We start from the raw sequence: 24485 nt of genomic DNA on the forward strand, positions 1-24485 counted from the left end.
ATTTCTCTGAAGGGCAGAGTTACAGAGAGAGAGGGAGAAACAGAGAGGAAGAGAGACCTTCTCTCCACTGGTTCACTCCCTGACATGTCTACAATGGCAGAGGATGAGCCAGTCTGAAGTCAGGAGCCGGGAGCTTCCTCTGGGTCTCCCAGGTGGATGCAGGGGCCCAGGGACTTGGGCCGTGTTCTGCTGCTTTCCCAGGCCACAGCAGAGAGCTGGATCAGAAGTGGAGCAGCCAGGACTCAAACTGGTGCCCATATGGGGTGCCAGCGTCATAGGCAGCAGCTTAACCCGCTGTGCCACAGTGCTGGCCCAGTGTTGGCAACCCCTGCTGCCCAGTGCCAAGACCCAAGCAGTCCTCAGAGACTGCAAAGTGGAGGTGTTCTTCTGTCACCGTCTGTGCATTGATAAGGAATTCTGGAGTGAGCCTCTTCCTCGGACTGTGGGGTCCCGGGGGACGGATCATTCACGAGAAGGAAGGATTTACCCTGCATCACGGCTTTGAAAGGCCTTTGCTTTTCAATTCGCATCTAAAATATCTGCATTTACTCTGAAGAGGTCCCAGCCGACAAGGTGCACAGTCAGAAGGCTGTGCAGTGAGGCCCCCCTCCTCTCTCTGGCCCCAGACACGCCCTCACTTCCGGAGGCAAGAGCATTCCTGGTGTCCTACGTGACCATCTGGGGGCGTTTATACAGGCACGTAAATAAGAGCGCACACACACGCACACACGCAGGGTCATACACACACAGTCATACACATACACACAGACACACTCACATGCAGTCATACATACACAAAAACACACATACTCACATACTCACGTACACACACACGTGCAGAGTCATACACACAGACACACATACTCACACACTCTCACATACACACACGTGCACACAGTCATACACACTCTCACATAAACATGCAGAGTCACACATACACACAGACTCACACACACACAGGGTCATACACACTCATACACACACACAGTCACACTCACATATTCACACATGCAGAGTCATACTGACTCACACATACACACATACACACGGACTCACACACATACACACTCTCACATACACGCACATGCAGAGTCATACACACAGACACACATACTCACACACTCTCACATACACACACGTGCACACAGTCATACACACTCACATAAACATGCAGAGTCACACATACACACAGACTCACACATACTCACACACACAGGGTCATACACACTCATACACACACAGTCACACTCACATATTCACACATGCAGAGTCATACTGACTCACACATACACACATACACACGGACTCACACACATACACACTCTCACATACATGCACATGCAGAGTCACACATACACACAGACTCACACATACTCTCAAACACACACACAGACACACACACAGGGTCATGCACACCGATATACACACAGTCACACTCACATATTCACACATGCAGAGTCATACTGACTCACACATACACACATACACACAGACTCACACACATACACACTCTCACATACACGCACATGCAGAGTCACACATACACACAGACTCACACATACACACACATGCAGAGTCACACATACACACAGACTCATACTCTCAAACACACACAGACACACACACAGGGTCATGCACACTGATATACACACAGTCACACTCACAGACTCACATGCAGTCATACAGACTCACTCATACACACTCTCAGACACACACACAGACTCATGCTCTCACATACACACACATGCAGAGTCACACATACACAGACTCACACATACTCTCACACACACACAGACACACACACAGGGTCATGCACACTGATATACACACAGTCACACTCACATACACACATGCAGAGTCACACACAGACACACATACTCTCACACACACACAGACACACACACAGGGTCATGCACACTGATATACACACAGTCACACTCACATACTCACATGCAGAGTCATACAGACTCACTCATACACACTCTCACACACAGACACACACACAGGGTCATGCACACTGATATACACACAGTCACACTCACAGACACATACATGCAGAGTCACACACAGACTCACACATACACACTCACACACAGACACACACAGGGTCATGCACACTGATATACACACAGTCACACTCACATACTCACACATGCAGAGTCATACTGACTCACATACACACTCACATACACACAGACTCACACTCACATACACACTCTCACATACACACATGCAGAGTCACACATACACAGACTCACACATACTCTCACACACACAGGGTCATGCACACCGATATACACACAGTCACACTCACATACTCACACATACAGAGTCACATACACAGACTCACACATACACACTCACACACAGACACACACAGACTCACACACACATACACTCATATACACACATGCAGAGTCACACATACACAGACTCACACATACTCTCAAACACACACAGACACACACACAGGGTCATGCACACTGATATACACACAGTCACACTCACATACTCACACATGCAGAGTCATACTGACTCACACATACACACTCACATACACACAGACTCACACATACACACTCTCACATACACACATGCAGAGTCACACATACACAGACTCACACATACTCTCACACACACACACAGGGTCATGCACACCGATATACACACAGTCACACTCACATACACACATGCAGAGTCACACATACACATGGACTCACACATACTCTCAAACACACACACAGACACACACACAGGGTCATGCACACCGATATACACACAGTCACACTCACATACACACACATGCAGAGTCACACATACACACAGACTCACACATACTCTCAAACACACACACAGACACACACACAGGGTCATGCACACTGATATACACACAGTCACACTCACATACTCACACATGCAGAGTCACACACAGACTCACACTCACACACACACAGACACACACACAGGGTCATGCACACCGATATACACACAGTCACACTCACATACACACACATGCAGAGTCACACATACACACAGACTCACACATACTCACACACACACAGACACACACACAGGGTCATGCACACCGATATACACACAGTCACACTCACATACACACACATGCAGAGTCACACATACACACAGACTCACACATACTCACACACACACAGACACACACACAGGGTCATGCACACCGATATACACACAGTCACATACTCACACATGCAGTCATACATACACACGGACTCACTATACTCTCAAACACACACACAGACACACACACAGGGTCATGCACACTGATATACACACAGTCACACTCACAGACTCACATGCAGAGTCACACACAGACCCACACATACTCTCAAACACACACAGACACACACACAGGGTCATGCACACTGATATACACACAGTCACACTCACATACACACATGCAGAGTCACACACAGACTCACACATACTCTCACACACACAGACACACACAGGGTCATGCACACTGATATACACAGTCACACTCACATACACACATGCAGAGTCACACACAGACTCACACATACTCTCTCACACACACAGACACACACACAGGGTCATGCACACTGATATACACACAGTCACACTCACATACACACATGCAGAGTCACACACAGACTCACACATACTCTCACACACACAGACACACACACAGAGTCATGCACACTGATATACACACAGTCACACAGACTCACACCCAGACAGGCTCACACGCTCTCACAGACACACAGACACAGTCACACTCACACACCGTTTTGGGATGCTGTCAGCCCTGTGTTTCTGTGGCATCAACCAGCTGCAGATTAGAAACGCCGTGGCCTGGGGCAGGTGTCCCGGCCAGAGATGCCTGCGCCCCACGTCTGAGTGCTGGGCCCGGCTTCTGAGTCGCTCCCGGTGGCAGCTTCCTGCCGACGCAGAGCTGGGCACTCCTGCCGCCTCTGCGGCAGATCTGGATCGCATCTCTGCTCCAAACGCCCAGCCTGCGCCCTGCCCAGCCCTGGCTGTCGCTGGCTCTTGCTGGAGTGAATCAGCAGATAGGCGCTCTCTTCCTCTGCCTGTGTCTCAGTTAAATACATTTGAAGAAAAGTGTCTGAATGTGGATACTTTCCTGTTACTATTCCCTACAATACAACATAACAATATTTTCATAGCAATTTCATTGCACTAGGATTTAGAATTAATCTATAGGGGCCGGTGCTGTGGCACAGTGGGTTAACACCCTGGCCTGAAGCTCCAGCATCCCATATAGGTACCGGTTCAAGACCCGGCTGCTCCACTTCCAATCCAGTTCTCTGCTATTGCCTGGAAAAGCAGCAGAGGATGGCCTATGTCCTTGGCCCCTGTGCCCATGTGGGAGACCCAGAGGAAGCTCCTGGCTCCTGGCTTCAGATCAGCGCAGCTCCGGCCATTGCGGCCAACTGGGGAGTGAACCAGCGGATAGAAGACCTCTCTTTCTCTCTCTGCCTCTACTCTCTGTATAACACTGACTTTCAAATAAATAAATAAATAAATCTTTCTTTAAAAAAAGAATTAATCTATAGCTGATGTAACATACAAAGTCATGTACCAGGCCGACACCGTATTATGGAAGGGATTTTTGTATCCGTGAGGGGTCTTGGAACCAATCCCCTGCAAATCCCAAGGGACAACTCTATACTCCTGGAAGAATTTCATCTTTGAAGTTCTTTAAAATGCATTCTTTTTTTTTTTTTTAAAATATCTATGTATTTGTTTATTTGAAAGGCAGACAGGCAGGCATTTTGGCATAGCAGGTAAAGCCACTGCCTGTGATGCCAACATCCCACTTATGGGCACTGACTTATGTCCTGGCTGCTCCACTTCTAATCCAGCTCCTTGCTAATGTGCCTGGGGAATGCAACAGGAGGTGGCCCAAGAGCCTGGCTCCCGCCATCCATGTGGGAGACCTGGATGAAGCTCTCGGCTCTGGCTTTGGTCTGGTCCAGCCCTGGGCTGTTGCAGCCACTGGGGAGTGAACCAACAAGAAGAAAGATTTCTTTCTCACTCTCAAATAAATAAATAAATAAATCTTAAAAAAAAAAAAAGGCAGAGTGACAGGAAGAGAAAGAGAGCACATTTGATCTTGCATCTGCTGGCTTACCCCCCAGTTGCCCTCAACAGCCAGGACTGGGCCAGAGCCAGGAATCCACCTGGGTCTCCCATACGGGTGGCAGGGACCCACGTACTCAATCCACCTGCTGCCTCCCAGGCACACCGGCAGGGTGCTGGGTCAGAAACAGAGTAGCTGGGACTCAGTCCAGCACTCGGCCGTGGGATGTGGACGTAGGCGAGCTGTGGCTCAGCCGCTGCAGCAGGAGGACGCACTCTTCCTGTCCCAGCTGTGCTGGGCGCCGGCTCCAGATGAGGAGGGACGCGCGTCCCCGTCGGCTTTTCTCGCCGCGGTGTTCCAGGGAGTGGACGCACCCGAAGTGATTTACCAGCACGCCTCTGGTGGACGTTGGGCCAGCGCTTTGACCAGTACAGGAAGTTATCTGTGCCCGGGTCATTCCCCGGGGCTGCTGTATCTGCAGGGCACACCCGTGGAGGTGGTGGCGGAGAGGCTCCTGCCCTAAGCGGCTGTGCCCGCTGCCCTGGCCGCTGGCCCTGCTGCCCCTTAGCCCAGCACGCTGTGCTGTGGTTATCTGACAAAGACAAATGGCCTCCCAGCATGCCCTCAATTTGTACTTGGTCGCCACCCCCATTCCGTCCCCATCCTGTGCCCTCTCCCCTAGGGACCTACTGCAGCTGGGAGGGGAGCTGGCCCGGACATCGCGGGCCATCCAGGAGGCAGGCCTGGGGCTGAGCGCAGGCCTGCGGCTGGCGGAGGACCGGGTCGAGGCAGCCCTGGAGAAGCAGGGGCTGCTGGAGGCCCAGCTGCGGGACAAGGTGCGGCGGGAGAAGGACCTGGCCCAGCTGCAGGTGCAGAGCGACCTCGACAAGGCTGACCTCAGTGCCAGGTGCGTGGCGGTGGGTGCCGTCTGAGGCTTCCCCAGAGTGTGCGGGGTGCTCGCTGCCCGGCACCCTGTTTGAGGCTCTGAGGCCTCTTACCCAGGGCACGGCATGAGCAGTTTAGCTTCTGAAGACAGGACATTTGCTCTGCCTCCTGCCTCCTGGGCAAGTCCCACAGGTAATGCCTGTGGTGAGCTCGTTCCCACTTCACAGATGAGAAGTCCAAGGCCCAGAGGGAAGTGCCCTGCTAGGGTGGGGGGTGCTGGAGCCCCTGTTTAGGCCTGGGGAGGTGTCTGGGGAGGTCTGGGGAGGTCCCACCCTGCTAGGGTGGGGGGTGCTGGGGCCCCTGTTCAGGCCTGGGGAGGCGTGAATGACACAGGAGCTGATGGGCTTGAGGAGAAGCTGGTGAGTGGTGGGGGTCCCACCGTCTGCTGCTGCCCCATGTCCAGAGTGGCAGAGCTGGCCCGGGCAGTGGACCACCTTCGGAGCCAGAGCGTGGAGAAGGACCAGGTCAACAAGGCCCTCACTGAGAAGCTGGAGGCCCTGGTGAGATGCAGGACCCCGGGACGTGGCAGGGCAGGGGCAGGGCAGGGCGGGCCACAGGCGTGGACACAGGCTCAGGCCTCCGAGCACCCCCTCGGGCTCAGGGTCACCTCCGAGTGTGCTCCCAGCTTAGTGGCAAGCACACCCACCCCTGGCCACCTGCCAGCAGCCCCGCACATGACCCCATTGCACAGGTGGGAAGACCAAGGCCCAAGAGGGACAGTGCATGTGCAGAGTCTCAGAGCCGAGGGCAAGGGAGACAGGACTGGATTCCTGCCCGTGTCCCCAGAGGATCTCAGCTGTCACCCCTGAGCGTACCGCCTGCCTAGGTCATCGTCCTGGGTGGGGCCGGCCCCGGGTTCCGGGTCCAGCTGTCTTCCAGCTGCCTGTGCGGTAGTGAGGCTGTGGGGGCCTCGCAGAGGCTGGCCCGGGAGCAGCCCTGGAGGCCACCTGGTGATGGTGCAGGAGAGGAAGGTCCGATTCCAGCCTTGGTCTACCTAACCTCTCCCCAGGAATCCCTGCGCCTACAGGAGCAGGCGGCCCTCGACACTGAGGACGGAGAGGGGCTGCAGCAGACCCTGAGGGACCTGGCACAGGTGCGTGGTGGGAGAGAGCCCAGAGAGGCAGGACGGGTGAGGCGGGGACCCTGGGCAGGCTCGGCCAGGCGTTCTGGGCTGCCGGCCGCGTCCTCTACTGGCCTTGCACTGAATTGCAAGAGGGTAGGGGGCCTGAGGACCCCAGGCGGCTGTTCCGCATCCCTGCTAGCTCAGTGGCCTCTGCCCCCGGGGACCCCAGGCTGCGCAGGAAGGCACAGCACTTTCCAGGGCCACATGTGAGAAATTCTGGCCTTTGTCTTTGCAATAAATGGGAGGCCTTACCTGGCGGGCTGGGGGCTGCGCATTGCTGGAGGTGGAATCAGGAAGACTTCCTGTAGGAAGGGACATTGGGAGGAAGCCTCCTTGGGCTCAGCTAACTCAGGCTGCCCCTCCTGCCTCTCCACCCCACCCCAGGCGGTCCTGTCGGACGCGGACAGTGGCGTCCAGCTAAGCGGCTCCGAGCGCACAACGGACGCGTCGGACGGCAGCCTGAGGGGGCTCTCGGGCCCGCGCACCCCGTCCCCGCCGCGGCGCTCCTCGCCTGGCCGCGGCCGTTCCCCGCGTCGAGGCCCGTCCCCGGCCTGCTCCGACTCCTCCACGCTCGCGCTGATCCACTCGGCCCTGCACAAGCGCCAGCTGCAGGTCCAGGTGGGGCGGGCACAGCCAGGGCCTGGGGCGGGGCCCCGGTCCCGGGGGCGGGGCCAAAGGCTGGGAGGCGGAGCCCTGAGGCCAGAGTGGGAGGTGCTTAGATGGCTGGGGGTGGGGCCTGAGGAGGGGCGGGGCCCGGGGAGGGACCAGGATGTGGCGGGGCGGAGCTTGGGAGCCGGTTGGTGGGTTCGAGTTAGGCGGGAGCAAGGCTGTGCGGGGCGGGTGCGTGGCCTCCCGCGGGCTTCGAGGGGACCCGGCGTGGGGAGCTGGGAGTGCGGGGCCACCCCCGACTCGAGGCCCCCATGCCTCAGGACATGCGTGGGCGCTACGAGGCGAGCCAGGACCTCCTGGGCGCCGTGCGCCAGCAGCTCGGCGACTGCGAGGGGGAGCGCCGCGCCCTGGAGGAGGAGCTGCGGCGCCTGCGGGACGAGGCTGCGGGCGCCGCCCAGGCGCGGGAGGACGCCCAGCGCGAGGCGCAGCGGCTGCGGAGCGCCGGCGACCTCCTGAGCAGGTGCGGGCCGGGCGGGCGGCCGGACCCGGGCGAGCCCGCACCGTCCGCCGGTTGCGTGAGGGGCGCTGTGGTGACGCCGCCTCACGGAGTGAACATCAGGTTCCTGGGTCGCGCTGGCCGCGGGTCTACACTTGGCTCTGGAACATTCCTGGCGCCTCGGAGAGTTCTAGGGCCAAGACCCTGCCACACTGTCCACACTGTGTTCAAGGGCTCTTTATCAGAAAGGCGGAGCTGCGGAGGGAGCGCGCGCTTCCCTCCCCCGGTTCACTCCAGGGCCTGGGCCAGGCCGCCCGCAGGCACCAGGAGCCGGAGCGCCATCCCGGTGCCCTCTCCAGGTGGCAGGGTCCCCAGCACTTGGGCCGTTCTCTGCGGCCCCCGGGTGCGTTAGCAGGAAGCCGGATCAGAAGCCGAGCAGCCAGGGTTCGAGTCTGCACTCCCATATGGTGGTGGTGCAAGTGGTGGCTTAACCCACCGCGCCGTAACACCAGACCCTGGAGAGGCCGAGAGAGAGAGAGAGAGAGAGAGAGAGAGCGAGCGAGCGAGAGAGAGCGAGCGAGAGAGAGCGAGCGAGAGAGCGAGAGAGCGATTGATTCACCAGATGCCCACAACAGCCCTGGCTGAATCTGGAACCTGGGACCTCCAGCCAGGGCCCCCACACAGAGGGCAGGGACCCAGCCACGTGAGCCGTCGCCAGGGTCTGTGTTAGTGGGAAGCCAGAGTCAGGAGCGAGCGCAGGCATCAGACCCAGGCGGTCTCCCATGGGACACAGGCATCCAACAGGTGTCTTTTTTTTTTTTTTTTTAAGATGTGTTTATCGGCTGGCGCCGCGGCTCAACAGGCTAATCCTCCGCCTGGGGCACCGGCACACCGGGTTCTAGTCCTGGTCGGGGCGCTGGATTCTGTCCTGGTTGCCCCTCTTCCAGTCCAGCTCTCTGCTGTGGCCAGGGAGTGCAGTGGAGGATGGCCCAAGTGCTTGGGCCCTGCACCCCATGGGAGACCAGGAGAAGCACCTGGCTCCTGGCTTCGGATCAGCACGATGCGCCGGCTGCGGCAGCCATTGGAGGGTGAACCAACGGCAAAGGAAGACCTTTCTCTCTGACTCTCTCTCACTGTCCACTCTGCCTGTCAAAAAATAAATTAATTAATTAAAAAAAAGATGTATTTATCTGTTTGAGAGTCAGAGTGACAGATGGAGGTCTTCCATCCACTGGTTCACTCCCCAAATGGCCACAACAGCTGGAGCTAGGCCAATCTGAAGCCAGGAGCTTCTTCTGGGTCTGCCACGTCGGTACAGGGGCCCTAGCACTCGGGCCATTTTCCGCTGCTTTCCAGGGCCTTTAGCAGGGAGCTGGATTGAAAGTGGAGCAGCTGGGATATGAACCGGTGTCGGTGCTGCAGGCGGAGGCTTAACCTACTATGGCACAGCGCCAACCCCTAACTGGTATCTTAACTGAAGCTAAACACCTACCTCTCTTGGAGATTTTCACCCCCTTGGAGTTTTATCTTTTTTATTTTTTTAATATTTATTTGAAAGGCAGAGTGACATAGAGGGAGGAGAGAGAGAGAGAGAAGGAGATCTTCTATCCGCTGGTTCACTCCCCAGATGGCCACAATGGCTGGAGCTGGGCCAGGCTGAAGCCAAGAGCCAGGAGCTTCTTCTGGGTCTCCCACATGGGTATCAGGGGTGGCAGGGGCCCAAGCACTTGGGCCATCCGCCACTGCCTTCCCAGGCACATTAGCAGGGCACTGGGTCGGAAAGTGGAGCAGCTGGGACTCGAACCAGGGTCCATATGAGACACCGGCACTGCAGGCTTTGGCTTAACCCGCTGCACCACAGCGCCGGCCCACAGTGACATCTTGTCACTGCCCCAGTGGCCTGCTTGTTAAGCAGCTGCGTTCACAGTGAATATGCTGTTCTGCATTCTGCCATGTTTACTGAATACGTCAGTTTTTCCCTGCCCACCGCCTCGCGTGTGTGGAAGTTGTTACTGAGTGACGTGTTGTCGGCTCGTGCAGTGAGAGCGGTGAAGTCTGGGCAGACCCCGCGCTGTTGGGCTTCCCAGAAGTGGGGGCCGTGCAGCGTTGAAGGGGCTTTCCCGAGATGCACGGCCTAGCAGAGTTGGCAGCGGAATCACCCTCGTGTCCCGGGAGCCTGACCTGGCCTCTTGGGCTTGGTGGGGGTTTGAACGTGATACCTGCACCTCCATCCGTTCCACTAGGCCTGCGTGAGGGTGCACTGTGGGGGAGGGAAGCCAGAATCCAGCTGCTGGGAGACACGGGGGAAGGAGCTGGCCGTGGGCAAGGAGAGGGTCGCAGAAGGCTTCCCAGACAGGTGCCTTGCAGGACAGGAGCCGTGGCTCCCGGCTTCCCAGCAGCCCCTCTGCTCCCCCTCCCCGTGTCCCGCAGGGAGAAGGACAGCCTGGCCCACAGCCTGCAGGAGGCCCAGCAGCGGGCCGAGGAGCTCCGGCAGGAGCTGGAGAAGCGGCAGGCGGCCCAGGAGGAGCTGCAGCGCCAGCGGGACCGGCTGGAAGAAGAGCAGGAGGACTCGGTGCAGGCGGGGGCCCGGGCTCGCAGGGAGCTGGAGCGCAGGTGAGCAGCCCGGCCCCCCCTGCCTGCCGGGACCCCTGCCTGCTGGGAACCACCCTTCGGATGCACTTGGCGCTCCGCAGCGCCCACTGTCTGTCCCAGTGCCACTCTGTTCCCGGGTCTTCTAAGCAGCCCTGTTTGGGGAAATCGAGAACTGATAGGAGGGAGAGCTTGCATGGTACTAACAGTAATGAACATAAAAGCAGGAATAACAATAGTATCTTAAAAACCTAAGGTAATCATTTTGCAGTAATAATATTAATACTAAATGCCAGACACCATGTAGATGCTTAGACTCGCTCATTTAACCCTCATGGTAACAGTGATGTAGATCTTATTTAGTTCTCCATGTTACGGATGGTGAAACTGAGGCACAGAGGGATTGTGCAACTTGCCCCAGGTCACACAGCTGCTTAGAACCAGGACTTGAGCTTGCATCGTTCACCCCTCCAAGTCTGGGTGATGAGGTTTTTACTACATTGTGGTAGTGAATTTTTTTTAAAAAGATTTACTTAATTATTTGAAAAGCAGAGATAGAGAAGGAGAGAGAGGGAGGGAGGGGTCTTCATCCACTGGTTCCTTCCCCAAATGACCACGACATAGGACTCCCATGTGAGTGCAGGGGCCCAGGCCCTTGGCCCATCTTCCACTGCTTTCCCACACAGATTAGCAGGGAGCTGGATTGGACATGGAACAGCTGGGATTCGAACCCATACAGCGCCCATATGGGATGCCGGCTGCAGATGGAGGCTTAACCTATGTCGCAGCGCCTGCCCCATAGTAGTGAAGGCCCTTGGGGGCATGTGGCAGGCAGGATTTTAGGCACTTCACGAAGAGAAAGTGCATTGTTAACCCCATTATCAGATGTGAAAGTGAGGCCCAGAGTCACAGATGAAAGGCAGCAAGCTGGGCTGCCCTTGTGGGTGAGGCCCTCGCTGCCCCCCAGGCTCCTGCCTCAGGCCTGGGCCCTGCAGGCTGGGGAGTGACGGGCACGCACCCACCCTGGGTCCCACAGCCACAGGCAGCTGGAGCAGCTGGAGGTGAAGCGCTCGGGGCTGGCGAAGGAGCTGCTGGAGGTGCGGGAGGCGCTGAGCTGCGCCACGCTGCAGCGGGATGTGCTGCAGGCTGAGAAGGCCGAGGTGGCCCAGGCGCTGACCAAGGTGGGTCCGGACCTCCGGTCCCAGGGACCTTGACTAACGGCGCGCCCCTGCTATCCTACATGTTCCTGGGGGCGGTGCCTGTAGCTCAGGCCCATCCAGTCCTGTCTCGGGACGCAGGTCCTGGGTCTGTGAGCATCCTTGGTGGGTGCCTGCCCCCGTCCCAGCAGCCTGGGCCCTGAGCACTGCCGCCCCCTGCCCCCTGGCCCCCAGGCAGCGTGAGCTGGACTTCCCTCCTTGCACAGCTCTGCGGGGTGTGGCTTCTTTCATACCTGCTCCTGGTGGATTTTGTCATCTCCTGTGGGTCTCCCGGAGGGCTCACCTCTCCTTACCTCCCTACCTCCCACCTCTTCCACCCCACTGCCTGGCCCTGGCCGCCCCGTAGGCTGAAGCTGGCCGAGTAGAGCTGGAGCTCGCCATGACCAAACTGAGGGCCGAGGAAGCCTCTCTGCGGGACTCCTTGTCCAAGCTGAGTGCCCTCAACGAGAGCCTCGCGCAGGACAAGCTGGGGCTGAACCGCCTCGTCGCCCAGGTACGCACTGTGCTCAGCGGGCTCACCTGCCTGGCCCACCTGTCCGCTCCATCCGGGAGACCCTCACCCCCCCACACCCTTGACCTGGTCACTGCCTCCTTCTGTCTGTCTTCGCCTTCTCTCTCTCCGTGGACCCCTGGTCTCCCCACCCCGGGGCGGAGCGTCCACAAGGTAGCCTCCCCTGGGCTGGCTGTGATGGGGGGTGGGGGGCCCCTGCTCACTCGGCCCCACTCCCTCCCGGCCCCGCAGCTGGAGGAGGAAAAGACGGTGCTGCTGGGCCGGCAGCGGCAGGCGGAGCAGGAGGCCGCCTTGGCGCTGGGGGAGCAGGGCCGGCTGGAGCAGCTGCGGCTGGAGCAGGAGGTGGAGCGGCAGGGCCTGGAGGGCTCCCTGCGGGCGTCGGAGCAGGCTCGGGAGGCGCTGGAGCAGCAGCTCCCCGCGCTGCGCCAGGAACGCAGTCAGCTGCAGGAGCAGCTGGCCCAGGTAGGCCGGGCCTGCGGCCGTGCCGGGGAGGGCCAGGTGGCCTCCCAGCCTCCTGGGGTCAGTCACGGGCCCCGGAGCCCGCTTCTGTCCTGGAGTCCTGCTAGCCAGAGACCTTGGACAAGCTTCTCAACCTTCCTGCCTTAGTGGCCCTGTCTGTGACATGGGGCTAGGAGGTCTTTTTTTTTTTTTTTTAAGATTTTGCCTATTTATTTGAGAGGTAGAGCTATGGACAGAGAGAGGGAGAGATAGAAAGGTCTTCCATCTGCTGATTTACTCCCTAAACGGCCGCAATGGCCAGAGCTGGGCTTACCGAAGCGAGGAGCCAGGAGCTTCCTCTGGGTCTCCCACGCGGGTGCAGGAGCCCAAGCACTTGGGCCATCTTCCACTGTTTTCCCAGGCCACAGCAGAGAGCTGGTTTGGAAGAGGAGCAGCCGCAACGCGAACAGGTGTCCATTTGGGATGCCGGCACCGTAGGCAGAGGCTTAGCCTACTGTGCCACAGCACTGGCCTCCTAGGAGTTGTTTAATCACAAAAGGTTGTTCTGAAGGAAGTGTGAGAAAACCCGTGTGAGTGCCCAGCGGGCCTCCAGCGGATGAATTACACAGTGATAGGTAGATGTTTTAGCACTGGAAGCTTAGGCTTTTGGGAACCCTGGTGTGGGATCTGTCCAGTGGGGCTGCTTCCCAGAGGGGCCTCCACCCAAGACCTGCAGAGCGGCTCCCCTGGGGGCTCTTCATGCGTCTGGCTGCTCTGCAGGTCCTGTGGCACCCAGAGCTGAGTGAAGGCCCTCGTGTTTGCACGCATGGGGCTGGCAGGTACAGGGAGCTGCCATTTGTCCAAGTGCATACAGCATGTGAGAGTAGGGCCGAGGCTTGAACTTGGGCCTCCTGCCTGCCAGGCTGGGCTGGGTGAGGTCCTGTTGTGGGTGCTTGCCTGCTGAGTGGCTGGGGGATTCTGGGAGTGGTGCTCACATCCCTGGGGGGCACCAGGTCTCCCGGCAGCTGAGTGGACGGGAGCAGGAGCTGGAGCAGGCCCGGCAGGAGTCACAGCGGCAGGTGGAGACGCTGGAGCGGGCAGCCCGGGAGAAGGAGGCTCTGGCCAAGGAACGGGCCAGTCTGGCCGTGCAGCTGGCCGCAGCGGAGCGTGAAGGCCGGAGCCTGTCAGAGGAGGCCACCCGCCTGCGGTAAGGCCGGGGGCCGTGCCCCCTCCCCGGGGGGTCTGCCGAGGGCCACACCTGCCAGCAGCCAGCCACGCCCTGGCTCTTGGCCTGCAGGGGAGTTGCTTCAGTTACTTAGGAGCCTGGCTTACCAATGCTGCGGCTCAGCCTTCCCTGGGGAGCGCGGGCCCAGCCAGGCAGGTAGGCTGGCACTCGGCCCATGGCTGGCCACGCCCTGAGACCCACAGTTTCCCGGGGCTGGGAGGCTGAGTCGCAGGGCCTCAGGGACTGTGTGTGCTGCAGCGTGGAGAAGGAAGCCCTGGAAAGCAGTCTGTTCGAGGTGCAGCGGCAGCTGGCCCAGCTCGAGGCCCGCCGAGAGCAGCTGGAGGCTGATGGGCAGGCCCTGCTGGTGGCCAAGGAGACCCTGACTGGTACGAGGGCCCAGGGGACTGGGAAGTCTGGCAGGACTGCAGTCCTGTCCAGTTCTGGGGTTTCCCAGAGCTCGGGAGCGCTGGCCTGGGAGCCTGGCTGACCGGGTTCCAGTCGGATGCTGCCGTAGATCTGAGCAAGCCCCTTCCCTCTCTGGGCCAGGGGGGACGCTGGGAGGTGGGAGGAGGCAGGAACGGGGAGGTGGGGGAAGCCGGGCCTGGCTGGGTACCGGCAGCAGCGGAGAGAGAGTTCCAAGCCCTCTGTGGAGCCACCTGCTGCTTTGCCCGAGGCTCTGCTGGCCTCACAATCCCAGCCTTGCTTCTCTGGGCGTTCCTCCCCGGCCTCTGAGCTCAGGGCTCCGCCCAGTCCCCCCCCCCCCCCCATGAACTAAGCTCCTGCTTGGGTGCGCGTCCACCTGAGCCGGACAGCACCTGGCCAGGAAGTGCTGGCTATGCCCCACCAAGGGCGTTTAGGGCCAGCTGTCCACAGAGCAGCTGCTTTGGGCCAGTGCTCCCAGCCCTGTCTGGTGCTGGGTTCCAGTCCCAGCTTCGCCCCCACTCCAGCTTCCTGCTATGTGGACCCTGGGAGGCAGTGATGGCTCATTGGGTCCCTGCCACCCACCTGGGAGACCTGGATTGAGTTCCAAACTCCTGGCTTTGGCCTGGCCTGCTCCTGACTTATGGTATTTGGGTAGTAAAGTGACAGAAAATATTTCTCTGTCACTCAAATAAAATGAAAATAAATAAATACATACACTTTAAACTTCTTTTTTAAAAGATCCATCTATGTGTTTGAAAGAGTGACACACAGAGACAGAGACAAAGATCCTTCGTCTTCTGGGTCAGCCCCCAAATAGTTACAGTGGCCTGAAGCCAGGTGCCTGGACCTCCATCCAGGTCTCCCCGTGGATGGCAGGGACCCGTGTAGGTGGGTCAGTGTCTGCTGCCTTCCCAGTGCGTTAGCAAGAAGCTGCCTCGCAGTGGGCCAGATGGGACTGCAGCGGGCGCTCTGATATGGGGTGCAGGCGCCGTAAGCAGAAGCTTAGCTCGCTGTGCCACGACGCCGGGCCCCAGTGATGCCTGCTGTAGAAGGGAGGTGTTGATGTAGTGAGTGCTGTCCACGGAGATCACACTTCCTCGTGGAAAGTGGAGACGAGGCTAACGTCACTCAGCACGTCGTGCAGATGCATTGCATGATGTGTGTAGTGTGAGTACTTAGCCCTGATCCGTGGCGAGTGCTCACTGATGGGGGTGGCTGTGTTTCTGATGTCCTGCATTTAAGGGGACCCTCTTCGCCATTTTGCCCTTGGCTTGTAGGCTATCCTAGGCAGGCAGGGAGGAGGACAAGGCTGGAGGACCTGTACAGCAAAGTCAGAGACAGGCCCAGAGAGGGCAAGCTGCCTCCCCGAGACAGCCCAGCCTCTCTCGCCGGGGTTTTGCCCACGCCACTCCCCTGGCCTGAGTCTGCTTCGCTCTCCCCGTTCCTGTGGTGCAGGGGAGCTGGCGGGCCTGCGGCAGCAGATGATAACCACAGAGCAGAAGGTGGCCCTGGACAAGGAGCTGATGGCCCAGAGGCTGGTGCAGGCCGAGCGGGAGGCCCAGGCCTCTCTGCGGGAGCAGCAGGCAGCCCACGAGGAAGACCTGCAGCGGCTCCAGCGGGAGAAGGTTGGGCCGCGGGGAGGGGCGGGCAGGGCTCTGGGCCTCTCTCCTCTGGGGCCTCCTGCCAGTCGCCCTTCTTCCTCTCCCTCGGTCTCCACATCCGTGAAATGGGACTCATTTCTGTTGTGGAGGCCTCGGGACCAGCTGGGGGGATCGATGGCGCGGTCCTTATTAGCCGTGCAGATTCCTGGGTCCCAGACCTGCCCCTGCCCTGGTGAGCCTGATGCCGGGGACGGTGAAAGGCTGCCCTGGGGTATAGCAGAAAAGCGCTTTCGTTTGCTTACAAGTCCTGCTCCTGTGTGGGGATCCCTGGGCGGGCAGGCCAGCAAGGCCAAGGCGGAAGGAAGTTGCTAGAATGCTGGCTGTGGACTTAGCGATTTGAGGCTGGCCCTGGTCACAGACTGGTGCCACCCCTGCCTCGGCGCCCTCGTGTGCCCATCGGTAGGATGTGGTAGGATCGTACAAGGTGCTGTGAGCGTGAGGGGAGATGATCACAGGAAAGGCTTGGCACCGTGACCAGCCCTCGGTCAGTGCTGCTGGGATGCTCTGCTGGGGCCCTGGGTCTGCAGGGGGCGCCCTTCACCTGGGTGGCCGTGGATTTGGGTGGCTATTACCACACCTCTCCAGCAGGAGGCAGTGCAGCACTTGAAGAAAGGCCTCCTCAAAGTTCCAGGGGCTGGTTCCACCCCAATGGGCTGTCCCCACCCGCCCACTCCTCGGGGAGCCAAACCAGGGACCTTTGCCCCTTCCTCCTCTTGCCCTTGGGACCTCCTGGCTCGGCCTCATTAACGTTCCCCAATCTGTACTCCTCTCGGCCCCCTGCTACTGTGGACCTCAGAGCCGCGTCACCCCTCACAGCTGACCCCAGCACCCACCCCTCCTCTCCCCCACCATCCTCAGCCCCCCAGTCTAACCGCCATTCAGCTCCCTGTCCCTTTGCCCCCAGCGTGCTCAGAATCGCTCAGGCCCCACTGCTCCCTTGCACCCTCAGGTTCCCTGAGCGTCCCAGCCATTACTTCCTCCAGGCTAGCCGGGGCTGCACTCCTGGCTGGCTGGGGGGCTGTGCGCCGTGGGGCTCTCCCACAGCCTTGTCACCACCTGTAGTCGCCTGGTCACCCACCCTATCTCGGGGTACTGCTGCAGATGGCGCTTGCAGGGCACCGCCTGGGCCCAGCCTGGTGTGTCACACGTGCCTGGGCCCGGCCCCTAGGAGGCTGCTTGGCGGGAGCTGGAGACAGAGCGGGCGCAGCTGCAGAGCCGGCTGCAGCGGGAGCAGGAGGAGCTGCTGGCGCGCCTGGAGGCTGAGAAGGAGGAGCTGAGCGAGGAGATCGCCGCCCTGCAGCAGGAGCGCGACGAGGGCTTGCTCCTGGCCGAGAGTGAGAAGCAGCAGGTCCGTGCGTCGGGGCGGCTGTCCTGGGGCCGGTCCCGCCGTAGCCACTGCACAGCCGGGCGCTCTGGAGCGGGCCCCTCCTCACGGGGCCTCCGTGTCCCGCCTGCAGGCTGGGGGAATGGGAGCATTGGTGCGCCCTGCGGAGTGCTGTGCCTGGCACACGGGGGTGTGGGGACAGCAGCAATGGTGGCCAGGAGCACCGCCCCGTTCCCTGTCCCTCACCCCACCGCAGGCTGGGCGTGGTGTCTCATGGGCTTCGCTGACCCCCCCCCCCCCCCAGAAAACGTACTCCAGACCTGCAATGCAGTGGAGGCTGCCCAGCCGGTGTCCATCTCCTGTCCCCGCTGGCTGTGTCACCCTGGAGTCACTTGACCCCTTTGAGCCTCAATTCCCCGTCTGCAAAGTGGGGCTGCTGAAAGGCTCTGGCTCGGGGCACGGTTGCTGCCGTTGGCCCTTCTGCAGGGGTGGGCACACACCTCCGCCCCGGGCCACCCCCAGGTGGGCTCAGTTCTCAGGGCAGGCAGGGAGAAGGCCCGAGCGTGCCCCCACAACCGGCCAGCCCCCAGCCCTTTGTTCCCTGCCTCTGCCCAGGCCTTGTCCCTGAAGGAGTCCGAGAAGACGGCGCTGTCGGAGAAGCTGATGGGTGCGCGGCACAGCCTGGCCGCCATCTCCCTGGACATGGAGCGGCACAAGCGAGATGCCCAGAGCCGGCAGGAGCAGGACCGGGTAGGGCAGTGGGGCTCCCCTCTCTCCAGGCTGGGGGGAGGCCGAGCCCCTCATTTGGGAGTCTCCATCTCGTCTGAGGGTGACACGAGCTGCGTCACCAGCAGTCACTGGCGTTGCGAGATCAGGAGAGGGGCTGGGACAGGGCTGTGCTCGGAGCTGGAAGTGGACGGGGCAGAGGGGGCGCGGCGGGCCGGGTCTGAGGCGCTGTGTCTCCCAGAGCACCGTGAACGCCCTGACGTCCGAGCTGCGGGACGTCCGCACCCAGCTCGAGGAGGCCGCGGCGGCCCATGCCCAGGAGGTGAAGCGGCTGCAGGAGCAGGCGCGAGACCTGGGCAAGCAGCGGGAGTCCTGCGTGCGCGAGGTGAGGGTCCACAGGTCCTGCTGGGGGCGGAGGCGCTGGGTGTCCCTGGGGGCTGTGGAATGTGGCCTGGGGTGGGCCCGGGGGGAGCATAAGGTACCCCCTGCATTTAAGGACAGATGAACTGCCAGCCCAGAGAGGAGGCAGCAAGCAGTTATTAAGCACCTACTGTGTGCAGGTGGGACTTGGGGGACTCGAGGAGGGGTGAGTGGGGCCCCCCGCCTGCCTGGTGTCACCCACAGGCTGCTCCTGATGGATCAGGGATTACTTCCGGCCAAGAAGCTGCTGACCCCAGCTTGCCTTGCCCCAAATCACAACGCACGGCCTGTGGTCCGAGCGGCATGGGGGTCGGGTGGGGGACGCCCCGTGGTCAGGGAGTGGAGGGCGGGCCGTTCCCACTGAGCCCTGTCCTGTGCTCACAGGCCGAAGAGCTTCGCTCTCAGCTGCGCCTGCTGGAGGCTGCCCGCGACGGGCTGCGGCGGGAGCTGCTGGAGGCGCAGCGCAGGGTGCGTGAGAGCCAGGAGGGCCAGGAGGCCCGGCGCCAGGAGGCGGGCGAGCTGCGGCGCAGCCTGAGCGAGGGCGCCAAGGAGCGCGAGGCCCTGCGGCGCTCCAACGAGGAGCTGCGGGCCGCCGTGAAGAAGGCCGAGGGCGAGCGCATCAGGTGGGCGGCGCGGGCTCACCAAGCCTTGTCCCTGGGCCCCACCTTCTGCCCCCCCACCCCCCGGTGCTGGAGAAGTCGCACAGGTGGGGCTTCCAGCGTGCAGGTCATCTTAGGTGATTTCCTTCCTGTACGAAGGGCACGGGTGACAGCAGGTGGGGTTGGTCCAGTCTGGGACCCCACCACCATCATCGCCCTGGGAACTGGGCTCTCTCCTGGGGTCACTGGTTCTCCTCTCCCGCCGAGGGCCTGGCCCCAGCCCTGGAAGGCTGAGCTCTAGGGGGCTGCGTGGACAGGCAGCAGAGCCCACCAGACCCAGCCCAGGAATTAGGGGGAGGGTCTTTGTGTGGAGCGGTAGCCCACGGCAGCCCCGCCCTCCGCCCACTGCAGCCTGAAGCTCGCCAACGAGGACAAGGAGCAGAAGCTGGCGCTTCTCGAGGAGGCCCGGGTGGCCGCGGGCAAGGAGGCTGGGGAGCTGCGGGCCGGGCTGCAGGAGGTGGAGCGTTCGCGGCTAGAGGCCCGGCGGGAGCTGCAAGAGCTGCGGCGGCAGGTACCCAGCCCATGCCAACCCCCTCCCCGCCCGTGTCGGCTCTGTGCCTGGGGCCAGACAGCAGCACCCGCGTTCCCCCGGGTGGGAAACCAGGACCTGGAGCTCTGGCCGGGCTTCCTTCCTGACCTTCTGCGCAGGCTTGCAGAAGCCCTTGGCCCTCGGAGACTATGAGCCAAGGCCTGCACGTTTGCCTTTTGTGGCTTTGGAAGATTTAATCACTTGAAAGGATGGGCGGGGGGGAGACCTTCCAGTCATTGGTTCCCTCCCCAGATGGCCGCAATAGCTGAGGCTGGGCCAGGCCCAAGCCAGAAGCTGTGGGCGGCAGGAACCCCAGTACTGGAACCGTCACTGCTGCTTCCCAGGCATGCCAGCAGGAAGCTGATGGGAAGCTGAGGGGCCGCCCCTGCCCCCTCCACCCAGGCCCCTTCCTGAGACGCCATGGAGTCTGAAGGGGCTGGCACTGTGGGGTCAGGCTCCTGCTGGGTGCATGTGTGCTGCAGCCGGAGCTCGTGTCACCCTCCCTGTAGTCTGCTGCTTGGGGGCCGTGCCACCCACCCTGTGAGCCTCAGTTTTCTCACCTGTTAAATAGGGATAATGTGAGTGCCTGCCCTTATAGCGCTGCCGACGCCTAGGCGCGTTAACAGAAGTGAGTGCTCAGAGCAGAGCCGGACACGGGGGTGCTCTCCAGCAAAGGCAGCCCTCCCTGGCCACGCCGTGGTCCGTGTGCTGAGCCAGCACCCACCTTCAGGGCCAGTCTGGGTCCCAGCTACTCTGCTTCTGACCCAGCTTCTTGTTAATGCGCCTGGGAAGGCAGCAGAAGATGGTCCAAGTCCTTGGGCCCCTGCCACCCGCGTGGGAAAACAAGATAGAGCTCCAGGCTCCTGGCTTCAGCCTGGCCCAGCACCAGCTGTCACAGCCATTTGGAGAGTGAACCAGTGGATGGAAGAGCTCTCTCTCCCTCTCTCTCCCCCTCCCTCCCTCCCTCCCTCCCTCCCTCCCTCCCTCCCTCCCTCCCTCCCTCCCTCCCTCCCTCCTTCTCTCTGTTGCTCTGCCTTTCAAATTAGTAAATAAATAAAGTTACTCGTCATTGTCGGGGAGAAGGGTGACCCCTGGAGCTGGGTCCCTGCCCTGGGGGTCTTCTGCTTTTTAGTGGGGCTCAACCCTGCATCCCCCACGTCCCTCAAGAGCAGTGTGGGGCCCCCAAGTTAAATGGTAAACAGGCCGCCTGTGCCCGGGTGCCTGGCATGGCTCCAGCTGGGTGGCGGTACCTGGAGCAGGCTCCCTCCGGGTGGATGTGGGGTGGCATTCGACGGGGGGAGTCCCTGAGTGCCCCTGGGCCAGGCTGGGGTGGGTGTGGGGGCAGAGCTGAGCAGGCTGCTGCCTCTGCTCTCGTAGATGAAGACGCTGGACAGCGAGAATGCCAGGCTGGGCCGGGAGCTGGCGGAGCTGCAGGGCCGCCTGGCGCTGGGCGAGCGGGCAGAGAAGGAGAGCCGGCGGGAGGCCCTGGGCCTCCGGCAGAGGCTGCTGAAGGGCGAGGCCAGCCTGGAGGCGGTGCGGCAGGAGGTACCTGGGCGGGGGGGGGGGGGCTGGGAGGGGAGGTTCTGGGCTGGAGGGGGTGTGGGAGGAGGTACCTGGGTAGTGGGGGGGCTGGGAGGGGAGATTCTGGGCTGGAGGTGGTACCTGGGCAGTGGGGGGGGCTGGGAGGGGAGGTTCTGGGCTGGAGGTGGTGTGGGAGGAGGTACCTGGGCAGTGGGGGGGCTGGGAGGGGAGGTTCTGGGCTGGAGGAGGTACCTGGGCAGTGGGGGGGCTGGGAGGGGAGGTTCTGGGCTGGAGGAGGTACCTGGGCAGTGGGGGGAGGGAGGAGGTACCTGGGCAGTGGGGGGAGGGAGCAGGTACCTGGGCAGTGGGGGGGAGGGAGGAGGTACCTGGGCAGTGGGGGGCTGGGAGGGGAGGGTTCTGGGAGGTCGGGGCTGCCTTCCCCTCCCTCCAGCAGGAAGCAGGTGGGCACTCAAGAGACCACTGCCAAGTACTCTTTCTCTGCCCACGCCCTGTCAGAAGCTTTCCCAGTTGTGGTAATAGCCACGACAACAGTAGAAAGAACAGCAGGCCTACTGTGTGCAGGCAAAGATAGGGTAGGGGGAGATGGAGTTCTGTGGACATAACCTTGTTTGATTCTCCTAGCAGCCTCATACACAGGTGGTATTAGTCCTACTTTCTAGGGAGAGCCAGACAGACACTGGGACCAGAGAGGTCAGGGGATCTCCCCAAGGTCACACAGCACCCAGGTCTGCCTTAAGACCTCACTGGAATGTACCATGTGACCCTGACTTGTCACTCAAGCTCCCTGTGCTCAGAGTGCTCACGGGAGAGGGACCAGCACCGCAGGGGATGAGGACAGTCCTGGGCACAGGTGCTGGCACCTGCTGGGGCTCAGTAGGTGGGCTCCTAGCAAAACCAGTGACCAGCAGAGGTGGACACATGCTCTAAACCCTAGGGCTGTTTGCACATCTGTGCCCATGCACTGTCGTGTGTGTCCCCACCATGTGCACTGAGGGGCAGTGTCGTCCAGTGGTTAGAACAGCCTCCGGGGCTAGTGTGCCAGGCTGGGGCTCCCGGCCCTGCAGCGGGCAGGCTGTGTGACCTGACCCCTGCGTGCCTGTTTCATCCCCTATGGAGTGGCCATGGGGCCAGCGTGGTCTTGCTGAGGCCTGTGTGTGCCGTGTCGGCTGTCACTGCCGATCCACTGTGTACGCTCCAAGGCTGATCCTCACAGGACGGAAAGCAAACTCCTGCTTGGGTGGAGACCACTGAAGGCATGGTGTGGTCACCTGGGCTGGAGGGCTGCAGCTGGGCCCTCGGAGGTGGGGTGTCGCTAGGGGCGGCTTTGCTGACCCCCACCTCCTGGCCTTGCTCTCCCCCCGCCCCAGCTCCAGGGAGCGCAGCGGAAGCTGCAGGAGCAGGACGGAGAGTTCCGGGTCCGCGAGCGAGGCCTGCTGGGCTCCCTGGAGGAGGCCCGCGGCGCCGAGAAGCAGCAGCTGGAGCGCGCTCGCGGCCTGGAGCTGAAGCTGGAGTCGGCCCGGGCCGAGGCCGCCGAGCTGGGGCTGCGGCTGAGCGCGGCCGAGGGCCGGGCGCAAGGCCTGGAGGCCGAGCTGGCCCGCGTGGAGGCGCAGCGGCGCGCGGCCGAGGCCCAGCTGGGCGGCCTGCGCTCGGCTCTGCGCCGCGGCCTGGGCCTCGGCCGCGCGCCCAGCCCCGCCCCGCGGCCCGTGCCCGGCTCCCCGGCTCGAGAAGCGCCCGCGGGGGGTGAGTCCCAAAGGCAAGCGGGGAGAAGGGGGCGGTGGGCGGGCCTCGCCGAGTCCCCGCCCCTAGTCCCACCCCACCCTCTGGACCACGCCCTTCAGAGCCCTGCCCCGGGTTCCTGCCTCTGCTCCCTCGCCGTCTCTGGGGCCCCATCCTCTCCACTCACCCGCGCCCTCTCCCTGCCAACACCCCGTCCTCTGCCGCCGCGCAGCCCAGCCCCACACCGGGCGGTGACCCGGACAGCTCCCCTCATTTGTTTATTCAGTCACTCCGAACTTAGTAAGCACCTGCTGCGTGCAAGAGACAGTTCAAGTAACGGGGACGGAGCAGTAAGCAGCAGAGACACGGCTCTGCTCTCAGGGAGCTCCAAGTCGCGGTGTGGGAGTGGTGGGCAGGAGGCTGATGGGTGAATTGCGGTAGGATGTGTGGGCGGTGGCAGGGCTGGAAAAGGGGCGCTGTGGATTGGTGCAGCCCCTGGTGGGCAGCAGCAGGGCTGCAAGTCCGGGAACTTAGATCCAGCGCGCACTCATCCGCGAGTAGCACAGACTGAGAACGAAGTGGGGGACAAGCAGGCGCTCGCCAGCAGGTGCACGTGGTCTGTCTCCCGGGCGGGCGCTCACAGCCGCGACACGGACCGCGCGCGGCGTGTGGGTGAGCCCTGGCTGCAGTATGCCCGGTGGGACAAGTCAGTGGCAGGAGGACAGCGAGCCGGCCAGCATGGGCCACCTGGAGCAGGTGTCTTCTAGGAACAAGCAGGGAGCGGTGACCAGGAGGCTACTTTGTGATCCCAGTGTCTCTGTGTGAGGCTGTCTTGGTTTGGGCCCTCCCTGGGTATCCACGGAGACCTGGTTCCAAGGCTCCCACGCCACACCCAGACCTGCCGGTGTCCAGCGGCGTAGCATTGGCGCATCCCTGCGTTCCGAGCCGGCTCTGGGCTGCCGGTGGGGCCCACCACAGTGGAGCTGCTGCGTGAGCGGTTGTCAGGCAGTGTTGCTTAGGGAACGACAAGGGAAATGTTCCGAATGGGTTCAGTGTGGATGCACTTTTCTTCCCCAAATACTTTCCGTCTGCACGTGGTGCTGATCGACTGTGCAGGCACAGAACCTGCAGATTCCAGGGTCAGCTGTCTCGGGCTGCGGGGCGGAACCACCAGAAACCCAGGTCTTCCTATCCTGGGGCCTACATGTGTGAAGTCCAAGTGTGGGCGCCGTGG

General features: G+C 61.3%; 1 protein-coding gene across 1 annotated transcript in view; it reads left to right on the forward strand.

Moving 5' to 3' along the window:
• Positions 1–24485, forward strand: part of CROCC (ciliary rootlet coiled-coil, rootletin) — a 48186-nt gene that overhangs the window by 15947 nt on the left and 7754 nt on the right. Inside the window, exons 9-27 of the mRNA XM_062190516.1 lie at positions 5781–6005; positions 6447–6543; positions 7053–7136; positions 7551–7784; positions 8096–8295; positions 10702–10884; positions 11897–12041; positions 12424–12570; positions 12820–13050; positions 14040–14233; positions 14510–14637; positions 16130–16299; positions 17504–17683; positions 18275–18409; positions 18627–18770; positions 19190–19428; positions 19816–19975; positions 21371–21538; positions 22903–23275. Coding sequence (XP_062046500.1) covers positions 5781–6005; positions 6447–6543; positions 7053–7136; positions 7551–7784; positions 8096–8295; positions 10702–10884; positions 11897–12041; positions 12424–12570; positions 12820–13050; positions 14040–14233; positions 14510–14637; positions 16130–16299; positions 17504–17683; positions 18275–18409; positions 18627–18770; positions 19190–19428; positions 19816–19975; positions 21371–21538; positions 22903–23275 — 3437 coding nt within the window. The remainder of the gene's footprint in view (positions 1–5780; positions 6006–6446; positions 6544–7052; positions 7137–7550; positions 7785–8095; positions 8296–10701; positions 10885–11896; positions 12042–12423; positions 12571–12819; positions 13051–14039; positions 14234–14509; positions 14638–16129; positions 16300–17503; positions 17684–18274; positions 18410–18626; positions 18771–19189; positions 19429–19815; positions 19976–21370; positions 21539–22902; positions 23276–24485) is intronic.

This window comes from Lepus europaeus, chromosome 5 (genome assembly GCF_033115175.1).
Source record: "Lepus europaeus isolate LE1 chromosome 5, mLepTim1.pri, whole genome shotgun sequence".
NCBI classification, from domain to species: Eukaryota; Metazoa; Chordata; class Mammalia; order Lagomorpha; family Leporidae; genus Lepus; species Lepus europaeus.